This window comes from Empidonax traillii, unplaced genomic scaffold, assembly GCF_003031625.1.
Source record: "Empidonax traillii isolate 1590-97213 ecotype Southwest subspecies unplaced genomic scaffold, ASM303162v1 scaffold303:size634589, whole genome shotgun sequence".
In the NCBI taxonomy this organism is placed as follows: Eukaryota; Metazoa; Chordata; class Aves; order Passeriformes; family Tyrannidae; genus Empidonax; species Empidonax traillii.
Window position 1 is genome coordinate 202,501 of NW_020955496.1, and position 19,897 is coordinate 222,397.

The 19,897-nt window shown below is 43.1% G+C and overlaps 1 protein-coding gene across 18 annotated transcripts in view; it reads right to left on the bottom strand.

Annotated features, from left to right (window-relative positions):
* LOC114060994 (poly(rC)-binding protein 3-like) overlaps positions 1-19,897 on the bottom strand; it is a 401,074-nt gene that overhangs the window by 15,541 nt on the left and 365,636 nt on the right. For 9 of the 18 annotated variants that reach the window (XM_027890945.1, XM_027890946.1, XM_027890935.1 and 6 more), the window contains 4 exons: positions 16,741-16,797; positions 16,192-16,267; positions 14,331-14,383; positions 5,121-5,290 (listed from right to left, as the gene is read on the bottom strand). In XM_027890945.1, the coding sequence (XP_027746746.1) occupies positions 5,121-5,290; positions 14,331-14,383; positions 16,192-16,267; positions 16,741-16,797 (356 nt within the window). Of the gene's footprint in view, positions 1-3,515; positions 3,897-5,120; positions 5,291-14,330; positions 14,384-16,191; positions 16,268-16,740; positions 16,798-19,897 lie in introns of those variants that run through there. The other 9 variants (XM_027890948.1, XM_027890947.1, XM_027890940.1 and 6 more) reach the window with 6 other exon arrangements.

The following is a 19,897-nucleotide window of genomic DNA, read 5'->3' on the forward strand; positions in this document are numbered from 1 at the left end:
TCACTGTGAGGTCAGTGTGCATTTTTCATATAAAACAAACCAGATTAGCCAGTGTGTTCACTTCGGTTTGTACTTCCCCCAGACTTTTTTTTATATCACAACAAAATATTTATGCAATTTAATTATAAGTTAATTAGTAAAAAAAGGAACACTGAAAAACACCCCGGCTTCCACAGAAGTGGTATCCTTTCTGAGCTTGTGGCAGTGGTTACAGTGAACATGAAGAAGCTTACCAGTGACAGACAAGGTACTACATGGATACAACATACACATCCTCAGACAGACCCCGACAGCACGAGGCAGTTCAAGACTGACCCAACCTCTGAGCCCAAGGCAGCGATGGGCTCTTTTTGGAGGATGTAGGTATCAAACCATCTTCACTTCAGCCTAACTCCACCCATCAGCGGGTGAGATGAGTTTGGCCCATGTACTCCTGCTTTCATGGATATTTTTAGACATTATTTCCAAGCACGCATCTTTTTTTTTTTTCAGATGACAAAATGTTTGCCTAAATAAATCCTCCCTTTGCTGTTTGTTTGTTGCAGCTTGTGCACTGGCTTTTGGGTCAGCAAATAATGTTGAGTACTAATTTCAAGATGCATTTTGCAGGTGACCAGCTGTGAGCTATGGCAGCCTAGCAAATAAATAGAACTGTGGGTTAGGAAATCTTAGCTAGCTACAGTTACATGTGCATTCCTATTAAGTTTGGGGTTTTCTTTTTGGTAATTACTAACTTGTCAGGCTCCTGGGGTTTCTCCTTAGGTGTTCTGAGGAGCTGCAGAAGCTCCTCCCCTCCAGAGTGGAGTGCAAACGAGCTGCTGGCTGGCTGTGCAGAGGACCTGCCGCTTTCTTACCAAACCACATCAGACCCTATTGAGGCTTCCCAGCATTGGGTTTGTGCTGGTCCCTGCTGGGGACTGGTAGTGCAGGCCTGCACAGCTGCTGTGGCCAGGCTACAGCCTGGGAGGGGAGCACGATCACCCTACACAGGGCTTGGGAGAGCCTCTCTTTTCCTCACCTTACACTTACATGCAGTTTTGAGAGTAACAGCCCCTGGGCTACTGACAGCCAGAGAGAGGTTCACGCAAGGATGCAAGCGATCAGCCAGCACTACACAGGGAATGGGGACATGGGACTAGAGCTTCCCAGAGCACTGCTGCTGAGGGCAAGTCTAAAGGATTCTCAGAGTGGGTCTCAGCTGGAGAGAGGAAAATGGAGAAGAGAGGGAGAGCTTAAGCACTGAGCTCCTCTCTTTTCTGGTGAAAGAGGGCTCTTGGAGTATTAACTCCTCGGCGGCTTCTGCTGGCAAATTTGAAGGCGCGCATTAGCTGAGAGGAGCTGGGAGGGGAGGAGGGTGAGTGCATGAAATGCAGACTGCTTTGTGGGAGGTAAAGTTTTTATTTTCCTCCCCGGTGGTCTTTATCTGTCCCCGTGGATGAGCAACTCAGAATTTTTCCAACCCTCACAGCAGAGTTGTTCTTTGCAGAGAGAAGAGCATCCTTGTGCTGTCAGCACATGCTACTTGCAGTCTACTCAGACTGAGGGATTTACATCAAGACCACTGAATCAGTGAATCCAACTCCAGTGTACATCCCTGACTTGGGGGTGTAGGAGTTATATGTGATACCCTGTATGTTTTGAAAAACTCAGTTTATACAGTTGAATTTTTTAATATGACTCAGCATTATTCTGGGAGGGAGGCATACAGAAAGATAATGCAGGACTCAGTGTTTCAGTGACTCCAAATTTACCTACTGTGCATATAACAGAAACAAAAAAATCCTTACTGATATGGGTAAGTGTTTGAGCCTGAGATTTTTTTTCCTGCACCAGCAGGGAGAATAGATCCCACAGGCCAAATGCTGGTGTTGGCAGCAGCCATTCAAACTCCCTGTCTCTGGTGTACTCACACAGGTATGACTGTAGCAGTAATTTGCCCTGCTTCCCATTTGTTACTGGAAATATAAGGGCAACACATAAGGGGAAAGTTCATCAGGTTAACTATCAGTTGTTCCCGTGGCAGAGGCAGTTTCCCAAACCAGTTCTGGATGCAACAAAATTAAATGCGAAAGTGGATGAGGGAGCCTTCATACCAAATTTCATGGTGCCAATTTTACACTGTCCCTTTGAAGAGCTACACTTTCTGAATGTACACACTGAAGGCCACATCCTGCATCACCCAAAACTGTTGAAAACAACAGAGCTCAGATGTGGCTTTGGCAGTCCTATTAGCTCTATGAATTAACCCCTTGACAAAAGGGCAGTAAAAAAATACCTTGCAGGAAACTGCCCTTCAACAAGGAGCAAGTGCTGCTGGCTACAATTCATTTATAATCCAAAGTCGAGTCTTACACAGGAAAACTAAACTGCAGTTCGTTCTTAATAAAAGCTGGAAGATGGAATTGGGTAGTGAAAATCCAGTTACTACAGTGGAGATCAGTTAAGAGACAGAAGGTTTTACAGGAAATAAGACAGTTCTACTGCAAACAAACAGACACGTTCTACTCATACAGAGGTCAGCGCTCAGATAATCAACACAGAATCAACACAATACTTTAGAAAGATTTATATCTCTGTATATTGTATGTATATGATACAATATATATATTGTATCAATATATTTATATATCTATAATTTAGACTATACTATGTACATATCCAACACCAGATTGCAATAAAAATCTTAAAGCAAGTTGATAAATTATTCTATAGATATAGCAACTTTGGTTGGAGGATAGTTTAAAGATACAGGCAGAATGTTTCAGGAATACTGTGGATAGATTAGTTTTGATTTTTTACATCTCATGCTGCTGAAAGACACTGGTTTATGCAGAAATACTGGCCCTGGAAACCAAATTTCCGGAAACGACAGATCTTGTCCAGGAGAAAAAGAAAAAGTCTACCTTACACTGAATGCTTATATGGCTTTTATTTCTTATAATTATTATTTTCCCATACCAGACTATACTTTGGGCAGTACTATACTGTACTCATATCTTCCCCAGCGCTGTTTTATGCCACCATATTTAAAAGAGAAGGCATCACTTGTGGCAGGCTTAGGACTGACATACACTGAGACACTCCCAGCACACAGAGGCAGCAAAAGAAGCAGCAGCAGCAGCAGCCTGGCTCTGCCCCTCAGACATCTGCCTGAGCACCTAAATGCCAGCTAGAGCAAACCTCCAACTTGCCTGACAGTTTCTCAATCCTTCCTCCAGTGCAACTGCCAACTAGCACTGCTGCTGTGGTGGCACCTGGCCGGACAGGAGTGTCTCTTGCAAAAGGACAGATCTGGAACAGTGTCACTTTTTAAAATGAAAAAGCCACCCTAATTTCCTATGTTACCTTACAGCTTAATTTATTATACATTACTTTAAGAATCTTCATTTACAAATGAAGTCACTTCATCTAAATACAGTTTCAACACATGGTACATAATAATATATGATGGTTTATTGTAGACAATGGTAACAAATGACTTCTATCTAGAAATTTAACAAGAAGAAAATATTTTGTTTCTGGTTTCACAGGGTATTGAGTATCCGTGGTATATGACTGCTGAGAAGCTTTCTTCTTTGCGAAAGTATGTTATAAGACCTCATTCCACCAAAAGAATCATTAGACAGTAATCAACAGAAGTGTGAGAGTTCACAGGCTTTTCTAAAGTGAGTCAAACAGGTTTGTTCACTAGAGTTTGTCTCTGGTGAGCAGCTCACTGCAACTCCATTAATAAGTGCATTACTTTATTTGCATGCTTTAGCTGTCTTGAAGATCTTAAATTGTTATCTTCCGAGATCCAGATGCATGCCATATGGTGTTTGTGCAACTAAAAATGAAGGGGTCTATTCTCGTCTCGATGTGTGGGGAATCCCTGAACACCAAGAGAAGAACATATCCTTAAGGGTTAAAGGAGGGAACACATTTTTATTTTGATTACAGGGCTTACGGAAGTGACTTATATTTGCTACAAAAAATATAAATCAAAAGAGCTGTAGGTTGTTTTACGATTCTGGAAACGGCTTATCTTAGCCACCCCTCAATATATATTTCCCTACGAAGCTGCTTTCAGACTGAATTATAAAAAGTAGTATTTTTGTTTGCTGTAACACAGAGCTGCACAAACATCCTTGTCCTCCACTCCATTGACAGTAGTTTGTACTGGTGCTCTACAGAACTGGGATGGAGAGGAGGTTGGACCACAGGAAGCTGTAGACCTGCTATGACTACAGCCCCCACATAAATCACATGCTTTGTACTACCTTAACAGCAAACATAGTTAAACACAAAGCTTATTTCATATCAACAGTATTTTTGTGGGGAAAAAAAGAAAAGAAAAAAAGCCATAAAATACATAGATACTCCCCCTCCCCCACAATATATTGCCTCAGTCCACTGTTTGCAAGTAGATCTATGAGACAGCGCTATATCCATTGCACATTCTCCTCTGGATAATTGCAAATAAAGATGGTATCAATTTTAATATTTTCCTATATAATCATATAAAAACTATTAGAGACTTAAACCATCGTCATGGCTTAGCTGAACAGCCAGTGCTTTCAACAGTTCTGGGACTGAGAAGCGACAAAGCAGGTAGTCTCACCCTGTCTCATTAGGGAATGCTTCTTACAAATTTGTGGTGCTGTCTCTGAAAAATAAATCCTATGCCTTTTCAGCAACCAAATGTCAGTTTGGTATCAACTCTGAGTGGCAATTTCCACTTGGTAAATTAAATCTGTTTTGCAATATGTTTCACTATATTTGCCGCTTAGGACAGTAATATGGGTCTGTGAAAAGTATTTTCTTCTAAAGCATTTATGATTGTCATTTAATTTAATTTATCCACCTATATTTTAGGTGGATGATAATACGAGTATTCAGATTTTGCAGCTTTTGTCATTCAACATGTACCTGGAATTGCACCAGATTAAGCTCCTTTCCATATAAACCAACAGCAAACACAGCTTCTAATGATACAGGCTTTACAAACCATTAGGAATTGAGTAATACTATGCGTAATGGACACTGCAAAGCAACTTTCTGGATCTACCCAGGACAGACATTTGCTGGAGAGCAGACAGAGCAACCTCGCAGAAGCATGATCACTCACAAAGCAAACTTACCTTGCATTAATGAGGTACTGTGCTAAGCTGATGTTTGCAGGGGATCCTGTGATTGTAACTTGTCGTTCTGCGGAGCCTTCTGTGGCATTAGCAATCTTGATCTGCGCTCCTGACATCTGCCTGATTTCATTTATCTTACTGCCTTGTCTGCCAATAATGCAGCCTATTAACTGGAGCGGGACAAAGACCGAGATTAGTGCCACAGACACAAGCAAAAACCACTTAAGTGCAATCTGTAGTACTGCTAAAAACATGGTTACAAAAACCTCAGTAGCAAAACAGATTTTTGCTGTGCTGTTTGGAAGGGGTAACTGGTACAGTCTATTGGCTCTATGGCTCTAGATCCAGCTCTGCTGCTACGTGGTTATTATTAACTCAGTATCAGACTATTTCACTGTCTCCCATGGCAGGAAATGGCAGTGTGCCGTGGTGCTGAGGGAAACAAAATACAGCCCAGCCTGACTCGCCAGTGGCAACAGCAAGCCCAGAACACCAGCTGGAAGTCAGGCTGACCATCCAAAGCTGCCACGTGCACCTCTGTACCCTTCCAGTGCACTGCTAGTCCTAGACCTCCCTGGGAAAATGTGATTCTTGCTTGGCCAGGTACTGTGCCATTAAAGTCAGTGGGATTTACAGCTCTGTAACTGCAGGCAGAAGCAGGTGTAGGAAGAGACTGAAATTTATCTGCTTTCCTTTAAAGACACTTACCAGATCTCATATATTGTGAATAAAACTGAGCCTGAGCTGTGCGTTGTGTGTGCATGTGTGTACTGGGGAGTTGATCCTCCAGCAAGTAGGCACTGAGCCAGCAGCTGAAGCTGAGATGTTTTGGTTTCTGTAGGGGTGAGGAGGGGACTTTTGTTCTGTGTTAAGGCAGGATGGATGCTGAGAAGCTCAGCACTGGCCAGAACAGGTAGAAAACAGAAACTTTGCTCTACATGTCTGTTGACACTGGACTGTTGCTGCCAGTTTTGCAGAAGGATGTACCAAGATGCAGAGACTGCCTTCCCCTCCAACCCTCCCTGCTGCTTCAGGCCCTGACATGTTCCCCCTTCTGGTACTGTAGTACTTGAAGTAACTTGCCAGAAACGGATGCACACTGTCCAGACATTTTATCAAAAGAAGAAAAACCTCCCAGCGCAATCCTTGCTTCACACTCAGGGACAAACAGAAAGCCAAAGTGGGTACCTGGGTAGCCGAAACAAAGACCAAGCACAAGAGGAGCAACCACGAGGTGGGGGGGAAATGGGGTGGCAGGAAACGCACAGAGGATTTCCCATCCTGTTACAACAGGAGGGCTTTGCTGAGCTTCCTGTCCTTATCCTGAGGACCTGTCTTAGAGTGTGACTGCATGTGCCAGTGCAGGGGACTGATCTGAGCTTCATCAGGAAGCCTCCAGCCTGTCTGTGCACACAAACTGTGCCTGCTGTTGGCAGCACAAGGATTCCTAAGCCTCCGCTTCCTGCCCCTCAGTCTCACTGGCCTCCACGGTCTGCAGGTAGTGAAGTGATGCAGGACGAGAGAGCAACCAGAGCACAGAGAAGGCACTTGATGGGTCATTCAGGAAGTTGCCACTTGTATGTGCTGGAGGTCCTCCAGTGCCCCCCAGCTTGTAACCCAGGTGGGTCAGTGCAAAGAATTTGCAAACTCCTAGCTGACTTTGAGTTAGGGATTGAGGATTCAGTTCAGACCGGTCATGGATACTGATGATGCAAGCATCTGGAAGAAAGGTTTGGTAACCTTCTGTCTGAAGCTCTCCAAAGTCATGCTTTGTTGCTGTGACTCCAGGCTGCTTAAACACACTCTGCAAGCCATGACACAACCTGCAGTTCATGCAGAATACACTACTCCATTTGCCATGCAGGAAGGACAGTAGTTCTGGGGGTCTCTCGGGGTTGCCTTTCCCATTACATGTTACTTTCACTGCAATTTGTGCAGTACCCGAACACTTAAGAGCTGATGTGTTCTTGAAGAAGTTCAAGGGACTGGTTTTCATCTAAAAACCTTTGATCAATCAGGCCATGAACATTTGGTTTTACATAAAAACACCTGCCTAGCCTTGCTTTGAGATAAAACCATGTCAAATTGCATCCAGACACCTATCTCTGGCCCATATGGAAGAGGAGCCAAACCTGCTATAGAATTTACCAAACCCACTATATACTATAGTGTAATACTATATTTACTAATATAGTAATTAGTGGCACAGGGTCTAGTTGGAGGCCTGTCACTAGTGGTGTTCCCCAGGGTTCAATTCTGGGCCCAGTATTGTTTAACTTAAGCACTGATGACATGGATGAAGGGGCAGATCCCTCCTCTGCAATTTCACTGCTGACACAAAGCTGGGAGGAGTGGCTGATACCTCAGAGGTATCAGCGTATCTCCAACCTTGATAGGTTGGACAGATGAGCAGAGAGGAACCTTCTGAAATTCAACAAAGACAAGTGCAGGGTCCTGCACCTGTTGAAGAATAACACCAGGCAGTACAGGCTGGGGGCTGACCTGCTGAGAAGGACTTGGGGGTCCTGGTGGACAGCAAGCTGTCCATGAGCCAGCTGTGTGCCCTGGGGGCCAAGAAGGCCAATGGTATCTTGGGGTGCCTTAGCAAGAGCATTGCCAGCAGGTCGAGGGAGGTGACCCTGCCCCTCTGCTCTGCCCTACTGAGGCCACATCTGGAGTGCTGTGTCTAGTTCTGGGTTCCTCAGGACAACAGAGACATGGAGCTCCTGGAGGAGGTCCAGAGGAGGGCCACAAAGACGATTATGGGGAAAGCTGAGGGAGCTGAGCCTGTTCATCCTTGAGAAGAGACAACTGAGAGGGGATCTCATCAGTGTCTAGAGGTATCTGAAAAAGGGGGGCCAAGAAGATGGAGCCAGGCTCTTCTTGGTGGTGCCAAGCAATAGGACAAGAGGCAACGGGCAGAAACTGATGCACAGAAAATTCCACCTCAACATGAGGAAGAACTTCTTTACTGTGTGGGTGACAGAGCGGCTGCGGAATCTCCCCGAGTGGAAATAGTCAAGAACTGCCTGGACACAATCCTGTGCCATGTGCTCTGGGATGACCCTGCTTGAGCAGGGAGGTTGGACCAGATGACCCACTGTGGTCCTTTCCAACCTGACCCATTCTGTGATTCTGTGAATGCTTATATTATAAATATATGATATACACACACACAATATATGTACATGTATACCCATATGTATTTTAACTTTCTCAAGAAGTGAGTGGAAGAGCTCAGATCAGATGGGCACCCAGCCCAGCAGCCTGTGGCAGTAGCACACCCTTACAAAAAAAGAAGATAGAACAAGTGTGAGGTATAAAACAAAGTTACCACTGGTATTCCAAATTCCCACCTAAGGCTTACATACCTGAGCAGCACCTGGTATCTCTCTCTGCCTTTATGCTCCATAGTCCATGTGTCTGACAATTTCTTTGTGAACTTATTTCTCCTTTTGTTGCCCAAGGGCCACAACAGTGACCTGCAGAGCTTGCCTGTGTGTTGCAAGTATCACCTTTGTTTGTACAACTCAAAATTTCAGCTGATGTATTCTCCTTCTTGGACTGTCAACACCAGATATAAATGGTTTCCTTTTCACTTCACTTCCCACTTCCATCTGTCTTCCCCTACCCTCAGTTTCTCCTCATGCCAAAAAAAAAACCCCCAAACCAATCAACAGTAGAACAGAGGTTCTGCTTTTTGCCTTTTTCTAGCTTTACTCTGTCCTTCAGTAAAGTTCTGCTGATACCAATGCGAACTGGACTGAATCAGGAGTCTGGACTCTTAAAGGGTGGGACTCAAAAGTCTACTGTGATTCATCTCGAACTCTTGATCCTGACATTTTCTCCCAATACGCTATGTCATCTCTGGTTCATGTCCCTCTCTTCCATTTTTTTTCTTCTCCACAATGGTAAATATAAATGCTAAATATATATATATATATATTTTTTTTTTTCTGTAATGCTTAAGAACTGACAGACCCTAATAATAACAGTCCAATGCTGGAGAACATTGACTGCCACAGGAAGTGGCATGGAGATCACTTTCTTTTCAAATACTGGTAAAAAAAGCCTTTTGCCTTTCTTATAATGTAGTGCTTGTAAAAAGGGCCAAGAATTAGCCTCTGCAACTTGGTATCTGCTGTCTGGAGCAGCTGACCATACCTGTCCACAGGTACACATGGTTTCCCTTGGTTCTCCTCTGCCAACATGGAACAAGTCAATTTGCTTTGGCAAAGCCTCTTCATTAGCTGAGCATCATCAATGAGACTCTTCAGTCACTTTTCAGAAAGATATAAAAGCTTTCTTAGCTTCAGTTGTTTTGTGGATTTCTCATTAGAAAGGCCGGGGCATAGTACTCTACAGGGAGAAATAATCTCCTGAGGTTTGATTATTGTTCTTTATAGACTTACAGCGGGGCCTGGAAAAAGATGCTTAAATACTCTGTACCTCTTAAAAACAAAACAATAATAAGAAAGTTACTAAAATAATAAAAAGTTTTCCTGCTAGGATAATGCAAAATCTGGATTATAATAATTTCACTGACTTTGCAAGAAGACATACAGAAAACTGAGAACCGACGTTCAGAAATGAGCCTTCTTATTACTTACTGGGTTTTATAACCCAATATTTGGTGCTGCAGATTTGTGTGCATTTCAATTTATTGAGGGCCCTACACTGGTTTCCATCCCATTCCCTAAAGTGAGCAGTAGGTGGTTCTGGGGAAATTACTTTCAGTGCTAAACAGTGCCTTATCCCATAAATGGTTTCACTTTGCCCCTGATACATATTAAGTCTGCAAAATCATTCTACTGATTCTTGAGCTCATTTGGACAGGTCTACTTGAGGAATCCAATGCCATTTTCTTAGATTAAGGAGAGATGCATATCAGGGCATGTGCAAACATACAAAAAATTACAAAAACTATCCTCATAAACATTGCCAACTGACAGAATCTGGTTAATTCTGTATTTATTCTCTGAGCATTATTTCTCTACTTCATGGGAAGCTGTCAGCAATAAGGTAAATTTATTGAGGTTGAATCCAGAAATCCCTTGCCTTCAGTAGAAGTGCTTTGACTTACACTACTGCAGAATCTTTCCTGGCACATCTTGTGTGGATTATTAAGTCTTCGCCTAACCCCTGATTTTAAATCCTCTCATAAAACTGGAAAGTTTTTGAGCCAGGGATGGACTTAGCCAGCATCTTAGTTTTGTAAGAACGTGGCACTTGTTCTCAGGACTTTCCCGGACAAGGGCTGTACAGAGGGCTGTACTTTTCCCGTAACATGTTGGCAGTGGGTGGCTGCGCTGGAAGTCACGGCTAGGGTTGGATGCTGCCCTAAAGCCTCAATGGCTTGTGCCCATTGTCCCCATTACAGGCAGTGAACTGGGGATCTGCAAAGATGAGAGCTCAGGCCTCCAGGGACTGCTAGTGGAAGAGGCAGTGCCACATACTGCCTGTGGAGCTGACACTGGGTATCACTGTGCGCTGTTCCAAGAAAATTTTGTTCTTGTGGGTCCCCCTTTGTTATTTGCAGGGAAGTATTTAAGGCACCACGGCAAAATAGAGGCAGATCTTCAAGTGTGCCATATCCAACTTGGATGAACTGGTATTTCTGTCTATGGAATACTGATCTTAAAATTTCTCGTTGCTTTCTGAGGGGTAAGTTGCTTTCCCATTACTTGTCCCTATCTCTCCCACATATAATATGCAAAATAGGCCCAATTTTTAATGAGACAGATTATTTAATTTTTATTGGTTTGTTCATGTACTGTCGATGGGAATTTTGGAAGATTGAATCATGAAATCGTAAGGTATCTGTTATCTGTGTCCAATCCCCTACAACCATGGATGCAATTTCTTCCATTCTTTAAAGGACCTGCCACTGTTAATGCCACTTTTTTTCTGGGATTCAGGTGAAACACATTTAAACTGAGAAACTTGGGGAGCAGTGACTATCACAATCAAGATCCTAGCAAGGAAAGAAAGGCAACCAAATGGCCCTGTAAGAGGTTTTGATGAGCAAAAGGATATACTAAGTAAGGATCAACGTGACTTCTGAGAGGGTCCAAGAGAAATGTCCTTTCTGTTCTCTTTTTGGAGTTACGCAGAAGTTATGAAAAAACCTAGAAAGTCAAATCTTCTGAGTTCATTATTTGGAGAGGAAGCCTCAGCTTTCAGCATGTGGAACATAACCTTCTCTAAAACACTTCTTTTAAAATTCTCCAGAATCTCTTTGCTATCAAGCAACAGGTTAGCTGCAACTGTCAGCATGCTGAATGGAGAAAGCAGCATACTTTTGTTACAGAAATTATTAATAACATACAAAAAAATTTCTGTCACATCCTTAATGCCAGAGGGAGTGAGGAAAATTTATTTTAATATGAAGCTAGGTAATTTGTAAATGGCTATTAATATCTATTTGCTGTAGACTAGGCTAAACTCTCAGCTCCTTATTCTCACTGAGGCTTTGGCTTTATGTGCTTATCATTATCGTGGTTTTAAATAGTATGTTGCAGTCCATGTAGATAAACACTGACTTCTCTGGTAGCTGCAAAGCATGCATTTCCAAGTCTCATGTTGTTCTTATGTGTGCTGGACTTTTGCACAAATCAGTACATACAATAAGAAAGCTCTGGGACTCGTGCAGCACAGGGAATCCCTGGAGGTGGGGCAGGCAGGGGATTGGCCACAGGCAACTTTGGGGCTGCACTGCAGCTTTGTGCCAGGGCCTGCAGCTTCCTTCACCTGCAACCAGATAAATAACCACTGTACCACACTGATGGCCTGCCTATCAAAACTGGGACTAGGAGATGCTTACTGCGAAAGCAAGGTCAAATTACCCACGCAGGCTTTGCTGCACAACTGCTGTTGCCCTCATCTCCCTCTTTTGTCCTTTTGAACACTTCCAGGGTTGGTGATTCCACCACTTCCCTGGACAGCCTCTTCCCATGTTTGACCACCCTTTCAGTGAAGAAATTTTTCCTAATATCCAACCTAAAACCTCCCTTGGCACAACCTGAGGCCATTTTCCCTTTTCCTATAATTTCTTACTTGGGAAGTAAGTTAGTACTTCCATACCTTTCTTTCAAGACCACACCTTTCTTTCAAGTAGTTGTAGAGAACAATGAGGTCCCCTCCTGAGGCTCCTCTCTCCAGGCTAAACAATCCCAGCTCGCTCAACAGCTCCTCATGGGACTTGTGCTCAGACCCTTCACCAGCTTCCTTGCCCTTCTCTGGACACGCTCCAGCACCTTCAATGTCTTCCCTGAACTGAAGGACCCAAAACTCAATACAGGATTCAAGGTGTGGCCTCACCAGTGCTGAGTACAGGGGGACAATCACTGCCCTAGTCCTGCTGGCCACATCATTTCCGATACAAAGAAATACATTTTTGGCTCTGGGCTGCCTGGAGAGCAGCCTTCCTGCAGCTGTGATGGGCACATGAGACACTAGTATAAATGGGAGACCCCAGGGAAGGTACCCTCTTGCTGCTGCAGCCCAAGCACATACTGGTGAGACACCTCTGACAGGCTGGGGCACAGGCAGAGCAAACGCCTTGGGAAAATGCACAGGGAAACTGTTTTTCCCTCTGCAAAATTTCCAAGCAGCTCCAGATGCCTGATGGGACATGGGAGCCTGTTGTCCCCTCTGTGCTGGCACTGCAACACCGAGTGTGCACACACAGACACAGAGCACTGGTGGGCAGCACTAATGCCCTTTGGTCCTTTAATGCACACCTTGGCACCACAGGAGCATCAGAACTCCCTCTCACCACCTGTGGAGCCCGTGCAGGCTGCTTCCAAGCCTAACCCCATTTTGGCTTTGACTTTGCTCCTGTAGCAACAACAGCAAGACGCACTGCATAGCCATAAAAATCTTCTGTCAGAAGCAACGTGTGGACGTGTGTTTGCTTTTCACTGACAGTGCTGAGCCGGGGAGTTTCACACATCCTGCATTAGAAACTGACGGGCTTTTAAAATTTTCTACTCCACTACAGGACCCAAGGATAACTTCCTCCTTATCTTTCTCTGCTATAACCTCGAAAGAAGTCAAAAGACTGACCTTGGGTTTATATCTCTGATGGCAAGAACAAGATTTGCCTGAAAGTGAGATTAAAAAAACTTGCACTGTAAGGACAAACAGGGTTCTCCTATAAAATTCTCAACATACAATAAATTGGGTTGTAAAGCAGGTGCTGATAAATGGCATCTTTTAAGTAACAGAAAGCTTATGAAGTCACAGCACTCGCACCTTCGCTTCTTTGTTATTCTGTATCTTTTTCTTACTGTAAATCATTGCCACTGAGTTTAATAGGGCTTGCACAATATTGTAAGTATCTCCTTAAGTAGTATAATTGCTATTTGTGTTCCCACTTATGCTTGAAAGCTTTCTTTACTGGAGGGGAAAACTTCCATTTTCCAAGTGACTCATTTGTAATGAAAACTGAAAAAAAACCCCAACCCTGTTTGCAATCCAATTGAGTAATAGGGGAAGGCATTTTTATGTGGCACAGAGTATATCAGCTGGGCATTCTGAGTAGCTGTTTTAAGATTCAGCACCATGCTGCTCGTGGACACTGGGCCTGTCGATCACAGCCAGCCCAGTACCTGAAGCAGGAGTGTTTCTAACCCTTGTTTTTTTTCAAATAACCCTTTATATTGGAACTTTACATAATGGAATTAGCTTTTTTGCGGAGGGAAAATGCTGCCTTGGATAAGTGCAGGTGCAGTGGTGACTGGTGCAGCACAAGCCATTGCGGTGCAAGCTCTCCACCCCCTGGCACAGAGGACTACAGCCCAACACACAGCACATGGTTCTTCCATGTTCTGCAAGTTCTTCCACCCCCTTTAGCCCTTCTGCTGAGACCACCCGTGCTGCTGCCACCTGAGAGATAAGTTTTGGGAACTCATCTAGGAAAGCATCAGGCACCCAGGCTTTAATGAAGCTGGTGAAGCACCCCGGCACCAGCACCATCAGGCAACCAACCCAGCATTGCTGGAGACCTGACACGAGAGGGGACAGTCATTTCTGCTGCTTCCATCCCTCACTTCATGAACCCCTAAGCATCCCCTCCCCAGCCAACTAAATGCTGTACAGTTTATCCTGGGGGCTACTGTTTACAGATCAGCCAAAGATGAGAGGTTTCCCCTCTGGTGGCAGAGGAGCGAGAGAAGAGAAAGAGATACGGACTATTGGTCCACTTACATCATTGGGAATAGTAAGTTCATGGGAACTGGTTGGAGTAGTGGCATCCAGTCCTATTCAGGGGACAGAGGGAAAATGTTACGCCAGCTATTTGCAAGAAGGGCAAGACACAACAAATGAAATTTTAAAGAAGAAAACATACAGACGGAAGGAGAGAAAAAAAAAAGAGAAGAGAGGAGCAAAGAAAAAAAGAGAACTGCAAGTGAAACAGAAAAGAAAGCAAAGGATGCAAAACTCTGAGGGCTGGACTAATTTTAAATGAGTCTTATTTTAATTAACCTTTAACCCACCAAAGCAACAAATGTCACATGAGATTCCACAGGGTCATAAAAAGATTCTACAAAATGAAGGGTTTCCCTTAAAAATAGTCTCCAAAGTTTGTTCTAAACACATCAATTGAGAAAATAATGGATGGCTGAAATTTGACCTGTCTACCAGGAGTTCTAGAATATGTAAAATTAAAGTGGATGTCAAATGAACAATTAGCAGAACAAAATACATAGATATGAAAAATAAAAAAATAACAAATTAAAGTAAGGACAAGGAAATTAACCTAGGAGAATTTGGAAATTATATATGTGGGATTAGTTGCTGAAGAAATGTTGGGAAGGGTAATTTTGGAAGGGAAATGGACAAAATATTCTAAGCTGCATACATTTGTTTGTAAATTGGGTGGACAAAGGGAAAATGCTCGGGAAAAATGGAATTACTGCTCTAACACACAGTAACATTACAGAAACGTACATCGCACAAATATAACCAGGAAAAGCTTGGGGAGCAGCATGTTAATGACAAGAATAAGGAAAATACAAAGCTAGGAAAGGCAATTTAGTATTACTTGTAGGTATTTTATCAGATACATCATAAAGAAACAAAAGTATATTTTGAATGTCATGTATCTTTCTCTTATTTTCTCTTTTTTTGTGTTTATTGTATTATCTGTAAAGACATGCCAAAAATACTCATTTCCAATTAGAAAAGATGGAAAAGAAATACTCTACAGAAAAGTGACTTGCCTACATTTTACTGATGTTTACATTCAATTATGAGTTGCATATGCTTATGTCACATTTTACAAAAATATCAAACAAGTTGCTCACAGAATTTGATGTATGTGATAAAATGTTATTTGCCATACAAAGCATGTACCAGTACATATGCACTTCTGTTCTCTGAAGTTTTTAGGTACCAAGCATGTATGTTGTGAAGCACAGTAAAAATGTTTGTTTGCAGGGTTAAGTGACTTCTCACTCTTGAATCAAGAATTCAGCCCCAGCTTTATTAAGTATAGAACAAATTTGTAGTCCTTAGCTAAACTGCCATTGCACTTTGTAGCTCCATCTGTGGTATCTAGTAGGAAGTGAGGCACTTGTCCCAGCAGTGATGATTACAGATGCTCTCAAGACATTTGGCTCTAGAGGAGTTCAAGTTTCAGCATGCCATAATTTCTTTAACTGGTATTTCTGTACCATGAATACGTACTGCTTTCCCATGTTCATTTCTTTCTGAACCATGTTACTAAGCCGGACAAGGAGCATGCCCAAGGACTTCTCTTGTAAGCAACTGGTACATACTGTATGGTCCATAATAACTTTATGAGGACTGAACAAAAGAAACTCAGGGCTTTTAGCCAATGGCACAAATGAAGCAGCGGTGATTAATAAAAGTAACAAACAAAGCATGTTTTAGTAGTGATGACAGGAACTGTAACAGAGGTATGGGGGGGGAAGAAGAGAGGTTAATGTATAAAAACAGAAGGATTGCTGGTCATTGACCACATTTATTATTAAAATGATGTAATGACCACGGGAAACAAAGCTGTTAAGAAGAAGGACATCCCCAGGGGGTCATGGGTACGTACCAGGGAAACCAGGGGTGGTCTGCCCAAGGGGAGTAAAGGGGGGATGCTGCATAGCCAACTGGTGAAGCTTGGTCAACTGCAGGGCAGGATGGGAAATTAGAACTAACCAATCAAATGGAATTATTTCAGAGCAGAGAAACCATCTTACGTGTTCTAAAACTGGATTAATTAAAATTATATTGAAAAAAAAAGGTTTAATAATTCATTCTAGTCTACCGTAGAGAAAAAAAACCACCAAAACTGGTTATAAATGACATCTCTACTGTTATTACATGTAATGGCTATTGTTAATATTAACTAATTACTGTAGAATTACATATTAAAAGAACTCAAATATATCACATGCAAAAAAAGACCAAGATAACTGTCATTTGTTCCTGGGCCATTGTACTTTCTAGCAATTATTACACAAGGTAAGAGCTAACATTTGGCTATACAGTGTGTTGTTCAGGAAAGGTGTCCTTAGGCCGTGTCTTTATTGCTAACTGTAGAAAGCAAATGCTGCCCAGAACAAATAAGAGAGAGAGGAACAAAAAGGGAGTAATTTACATGTGCTGGACTCACGTCTGGATGAGGGATGGCGTACTGCCCCTGAATCGTGAATGCCTGAAAACAAGCACAGTTAAGACAAAGGTCAGTCAGGTGGGACAAGAAGCGCTCCTGTTCTCATCAGAAAAGCTTCTCCTGGCCCCTTAGTTAATGCCACCTGCATCGCTTTCAACACTGAGTGAAGTTTAATTGTCTTGTGCTGCCTGATAACTCTTGGCACAGAACAGAAAGGTCTCTGTCAGGCTGCCCGTGTACCCCTTGCCAGCAGAGGATGCCCAGTGCCACTGCCTGAGCTCTGATCACCTTGACCCTCAGGACCTCAGTGCTGAGGACACTGACGGGGTCAAGGAACACAGGGGTGGCCACTTCACCTCCCTGCTACTCCATCTGCCTAGTGACACCAGTTCACATAGAGAGATGCTGATGCCGAAGCAGCAAGGGTCACAGCACAGAGGGGGCAAACATGCCCAGGGGATGCCCTGCCCTGCCCTGCAGCTCCTGACTGCCATGTGTGAGCAGGGACACATGCCAGTCAGCTCTGAGCCACCTCCTCTGGCTACTGACAGCCACAGATGCTGAGTGCCTGCAAACATGTGCCCTGGGGCACCTCATGGGGCTTGCACCCCAGGCTGCCGCGCCAGGGGGTGTGAGAGTACATGTGCTGGATGGCAGCAATGTCCTGCACTGCCTGGGCACAGGGCCAGTGGGCCAGCTTGGTGATAGGAGCATGATGGAGACCCTCAGCATGGTGGTCTTATCTTCCACAAAAAGCCAAATATCCTCCCTCCAAATCCAGCCACTGCACCACAAGAACAGAGCACAGGAGATAGTTTCTGGAATCAGTCCTGGCAGCACTGGGGTGAGGTGGGGGAGGCAAAAAAGCACATGAGAGAGGAGGGGTATGACAGCATGCCTGACACCAGTTAACACAGTCTTTTTTCTCTTCTGCTGGTTCTGTTCAGCTCTCTGTAGTGGCCTACAAACTACAGAGAGTTTATGATTTTCTATTGTATCTGAAAGGTATGGCATGCCAGAAAAATTTTAATGTGCTTGTGCTTAGACAGGCAGGAAAGCAAAAGGACAAATTATAACATAAATATTTGTAGTGGGAGAATTAAAAACAGGAACAGAGCTGATTAGCTTAGTTTGCAAAATGCTTATTTGACAAAAGGCCTTTTAGAAAGTAATGAATCCTCTGCAAATGATCAAACAATTCATTTAATGGAGTTTGGATATTAAAACCTTTAATGTCTCAACTGCATGATGCACATTTCTGCTGCAGAATTTCCCTTCTGGAGAAGAAACATTTCATTTAGTTTTTAAATTAGTTATAAAGCCAGGCTGTAATCCGGCAAACATTACGCACATGAGCAGTTTTCAGGCAGGAGTGTGGGCCTCAATGGGATGTTCATGCGCAAACATATTCACATGCATCTGTGGGGGATGGCCATCAGTGAGGGTTTATGTATCAAAAGACAAGGCTTCCAGTCCACCAAAACAGGTGATCACTGCCATCAGTGGGTCTAAAGGAAGCACATGTTCAAGCAAACAAAACGTGTTTAACTGTTTTACCAAATGAGGACAACCTGAGAGGGGGCTGTGTGCTCAGCCAAGCACAGGAGCAGCCTCAGGGAGGTTACAGCTGGAAATGGCACTGGGTCCATGAGCAGCAGTGGTTTGGAAATGCTGCTTTGGTGTCTGACCCTCTGTGCTAGACCACAAGTGTCCTTTCTGGTCTCAGCTTTACTTCTAACCCAGCTGAGAGAACATCTTTCACATGCCTGTTTCCCAAGCAGTGGTCCGCAAACCAGCAAGAACCCCTCACAAAGAAATCACCAGTGAACCTACTGAAAGTCAGCCCTGATCTCATCATTCTGCTCCCTCATACTTCCATGTACACATACAAGCAAGCAAATAGACTGGAGAAATAACAAAAACATTCAGTGCTTGGACTAGGTTTACTTGGTTGCTTTGGTTATCAATGAAAAGCATCACAGCAGGATGGACAAGATGGGTCTTGAATTTTCTTTCCCAGTTAAAAAAAAAAAAAAAAAAAGAAAAAAAAGGGAAAAAATGAAAATTCTTAATTTCTTAGGCTCCCAAAAGGTCATTTGATTCATTTAGGTTGAGAAAAAAGTCTTGGAGAGCTTTACCCCTTGGCAGGGGAACCAGGTGTTTCTGGGGCTGAGGCAAACTGAGCACAAGCCTGGGAGAGGCTGCTGAGACATCTGTCCTTTAACATTTCGCTGAGACATGAGCTATGGATCTGCTTCCACCAAAGTCAAGGGCAACTTTCCTACTGATTTAAGTAACAGCAGGGATGACATGGTCTTCAAATCTTCCTCAATTTAAACCATAAAACTGCTATGGGACATAAAGCAAAGCTGCATCCTGCGAGTACCCATCTGAACACCAATGTAGCACACCGGGTAGAAATTTCCAGTTTAACCACTGCATATGCTAAGTACTCGTAAAGGGGTAGAGCAGGGCAGTGTTCAGTTTCCTTTTAGTTTTTTTTTATGCAATACAGTATCAAAGAAGCACAAGAGAATTAAAAACAATACTTAAATTGGAAGAACCCCAATTTTTTAAAGAAAACTAAACATTTTATTTTGCTGCTGTTGCTTGATATACAAGTATTAAAGAAACCAAAACCTTTTGAGATAGCCATGACGTAATTTAGAACAGAAAAATAACTTCCAGTAATGTATCTAAAAGGTTGAATGTAATTAACAGTGCTGATAAAATTTTATTTTCAGTGTTCATTTCCACTTATGAAACACAGTCAAAATGTCTTTCCATACTGATGTCCAAACACATCTTAAGCATTTTCTTAAAAAGTCTCCTTTGCCAGAGCACACAGAAATTCAAAGCACACAGAAAGTGTCTGTCTCTTAACACTCTTTCTCACATCGACAAGGCTGCATTAAAAAAGTGAGAACACACTTTTAACTGATAAAACTGAAGATGACAAGAGCTATTAAGAACAGAAAATAGGACACTTTCAATTATTTATACAAACTGCTTGGGGCCCTCCAGCAAACAGTTTCAATACTTCTGAGTAGTCATATACACAGACAGTCTTTGATGGCAGTGGCAATTACAATACTGGTACAATGGGCTGCTGCATACATATACACATATTTCTTAAAGGAAA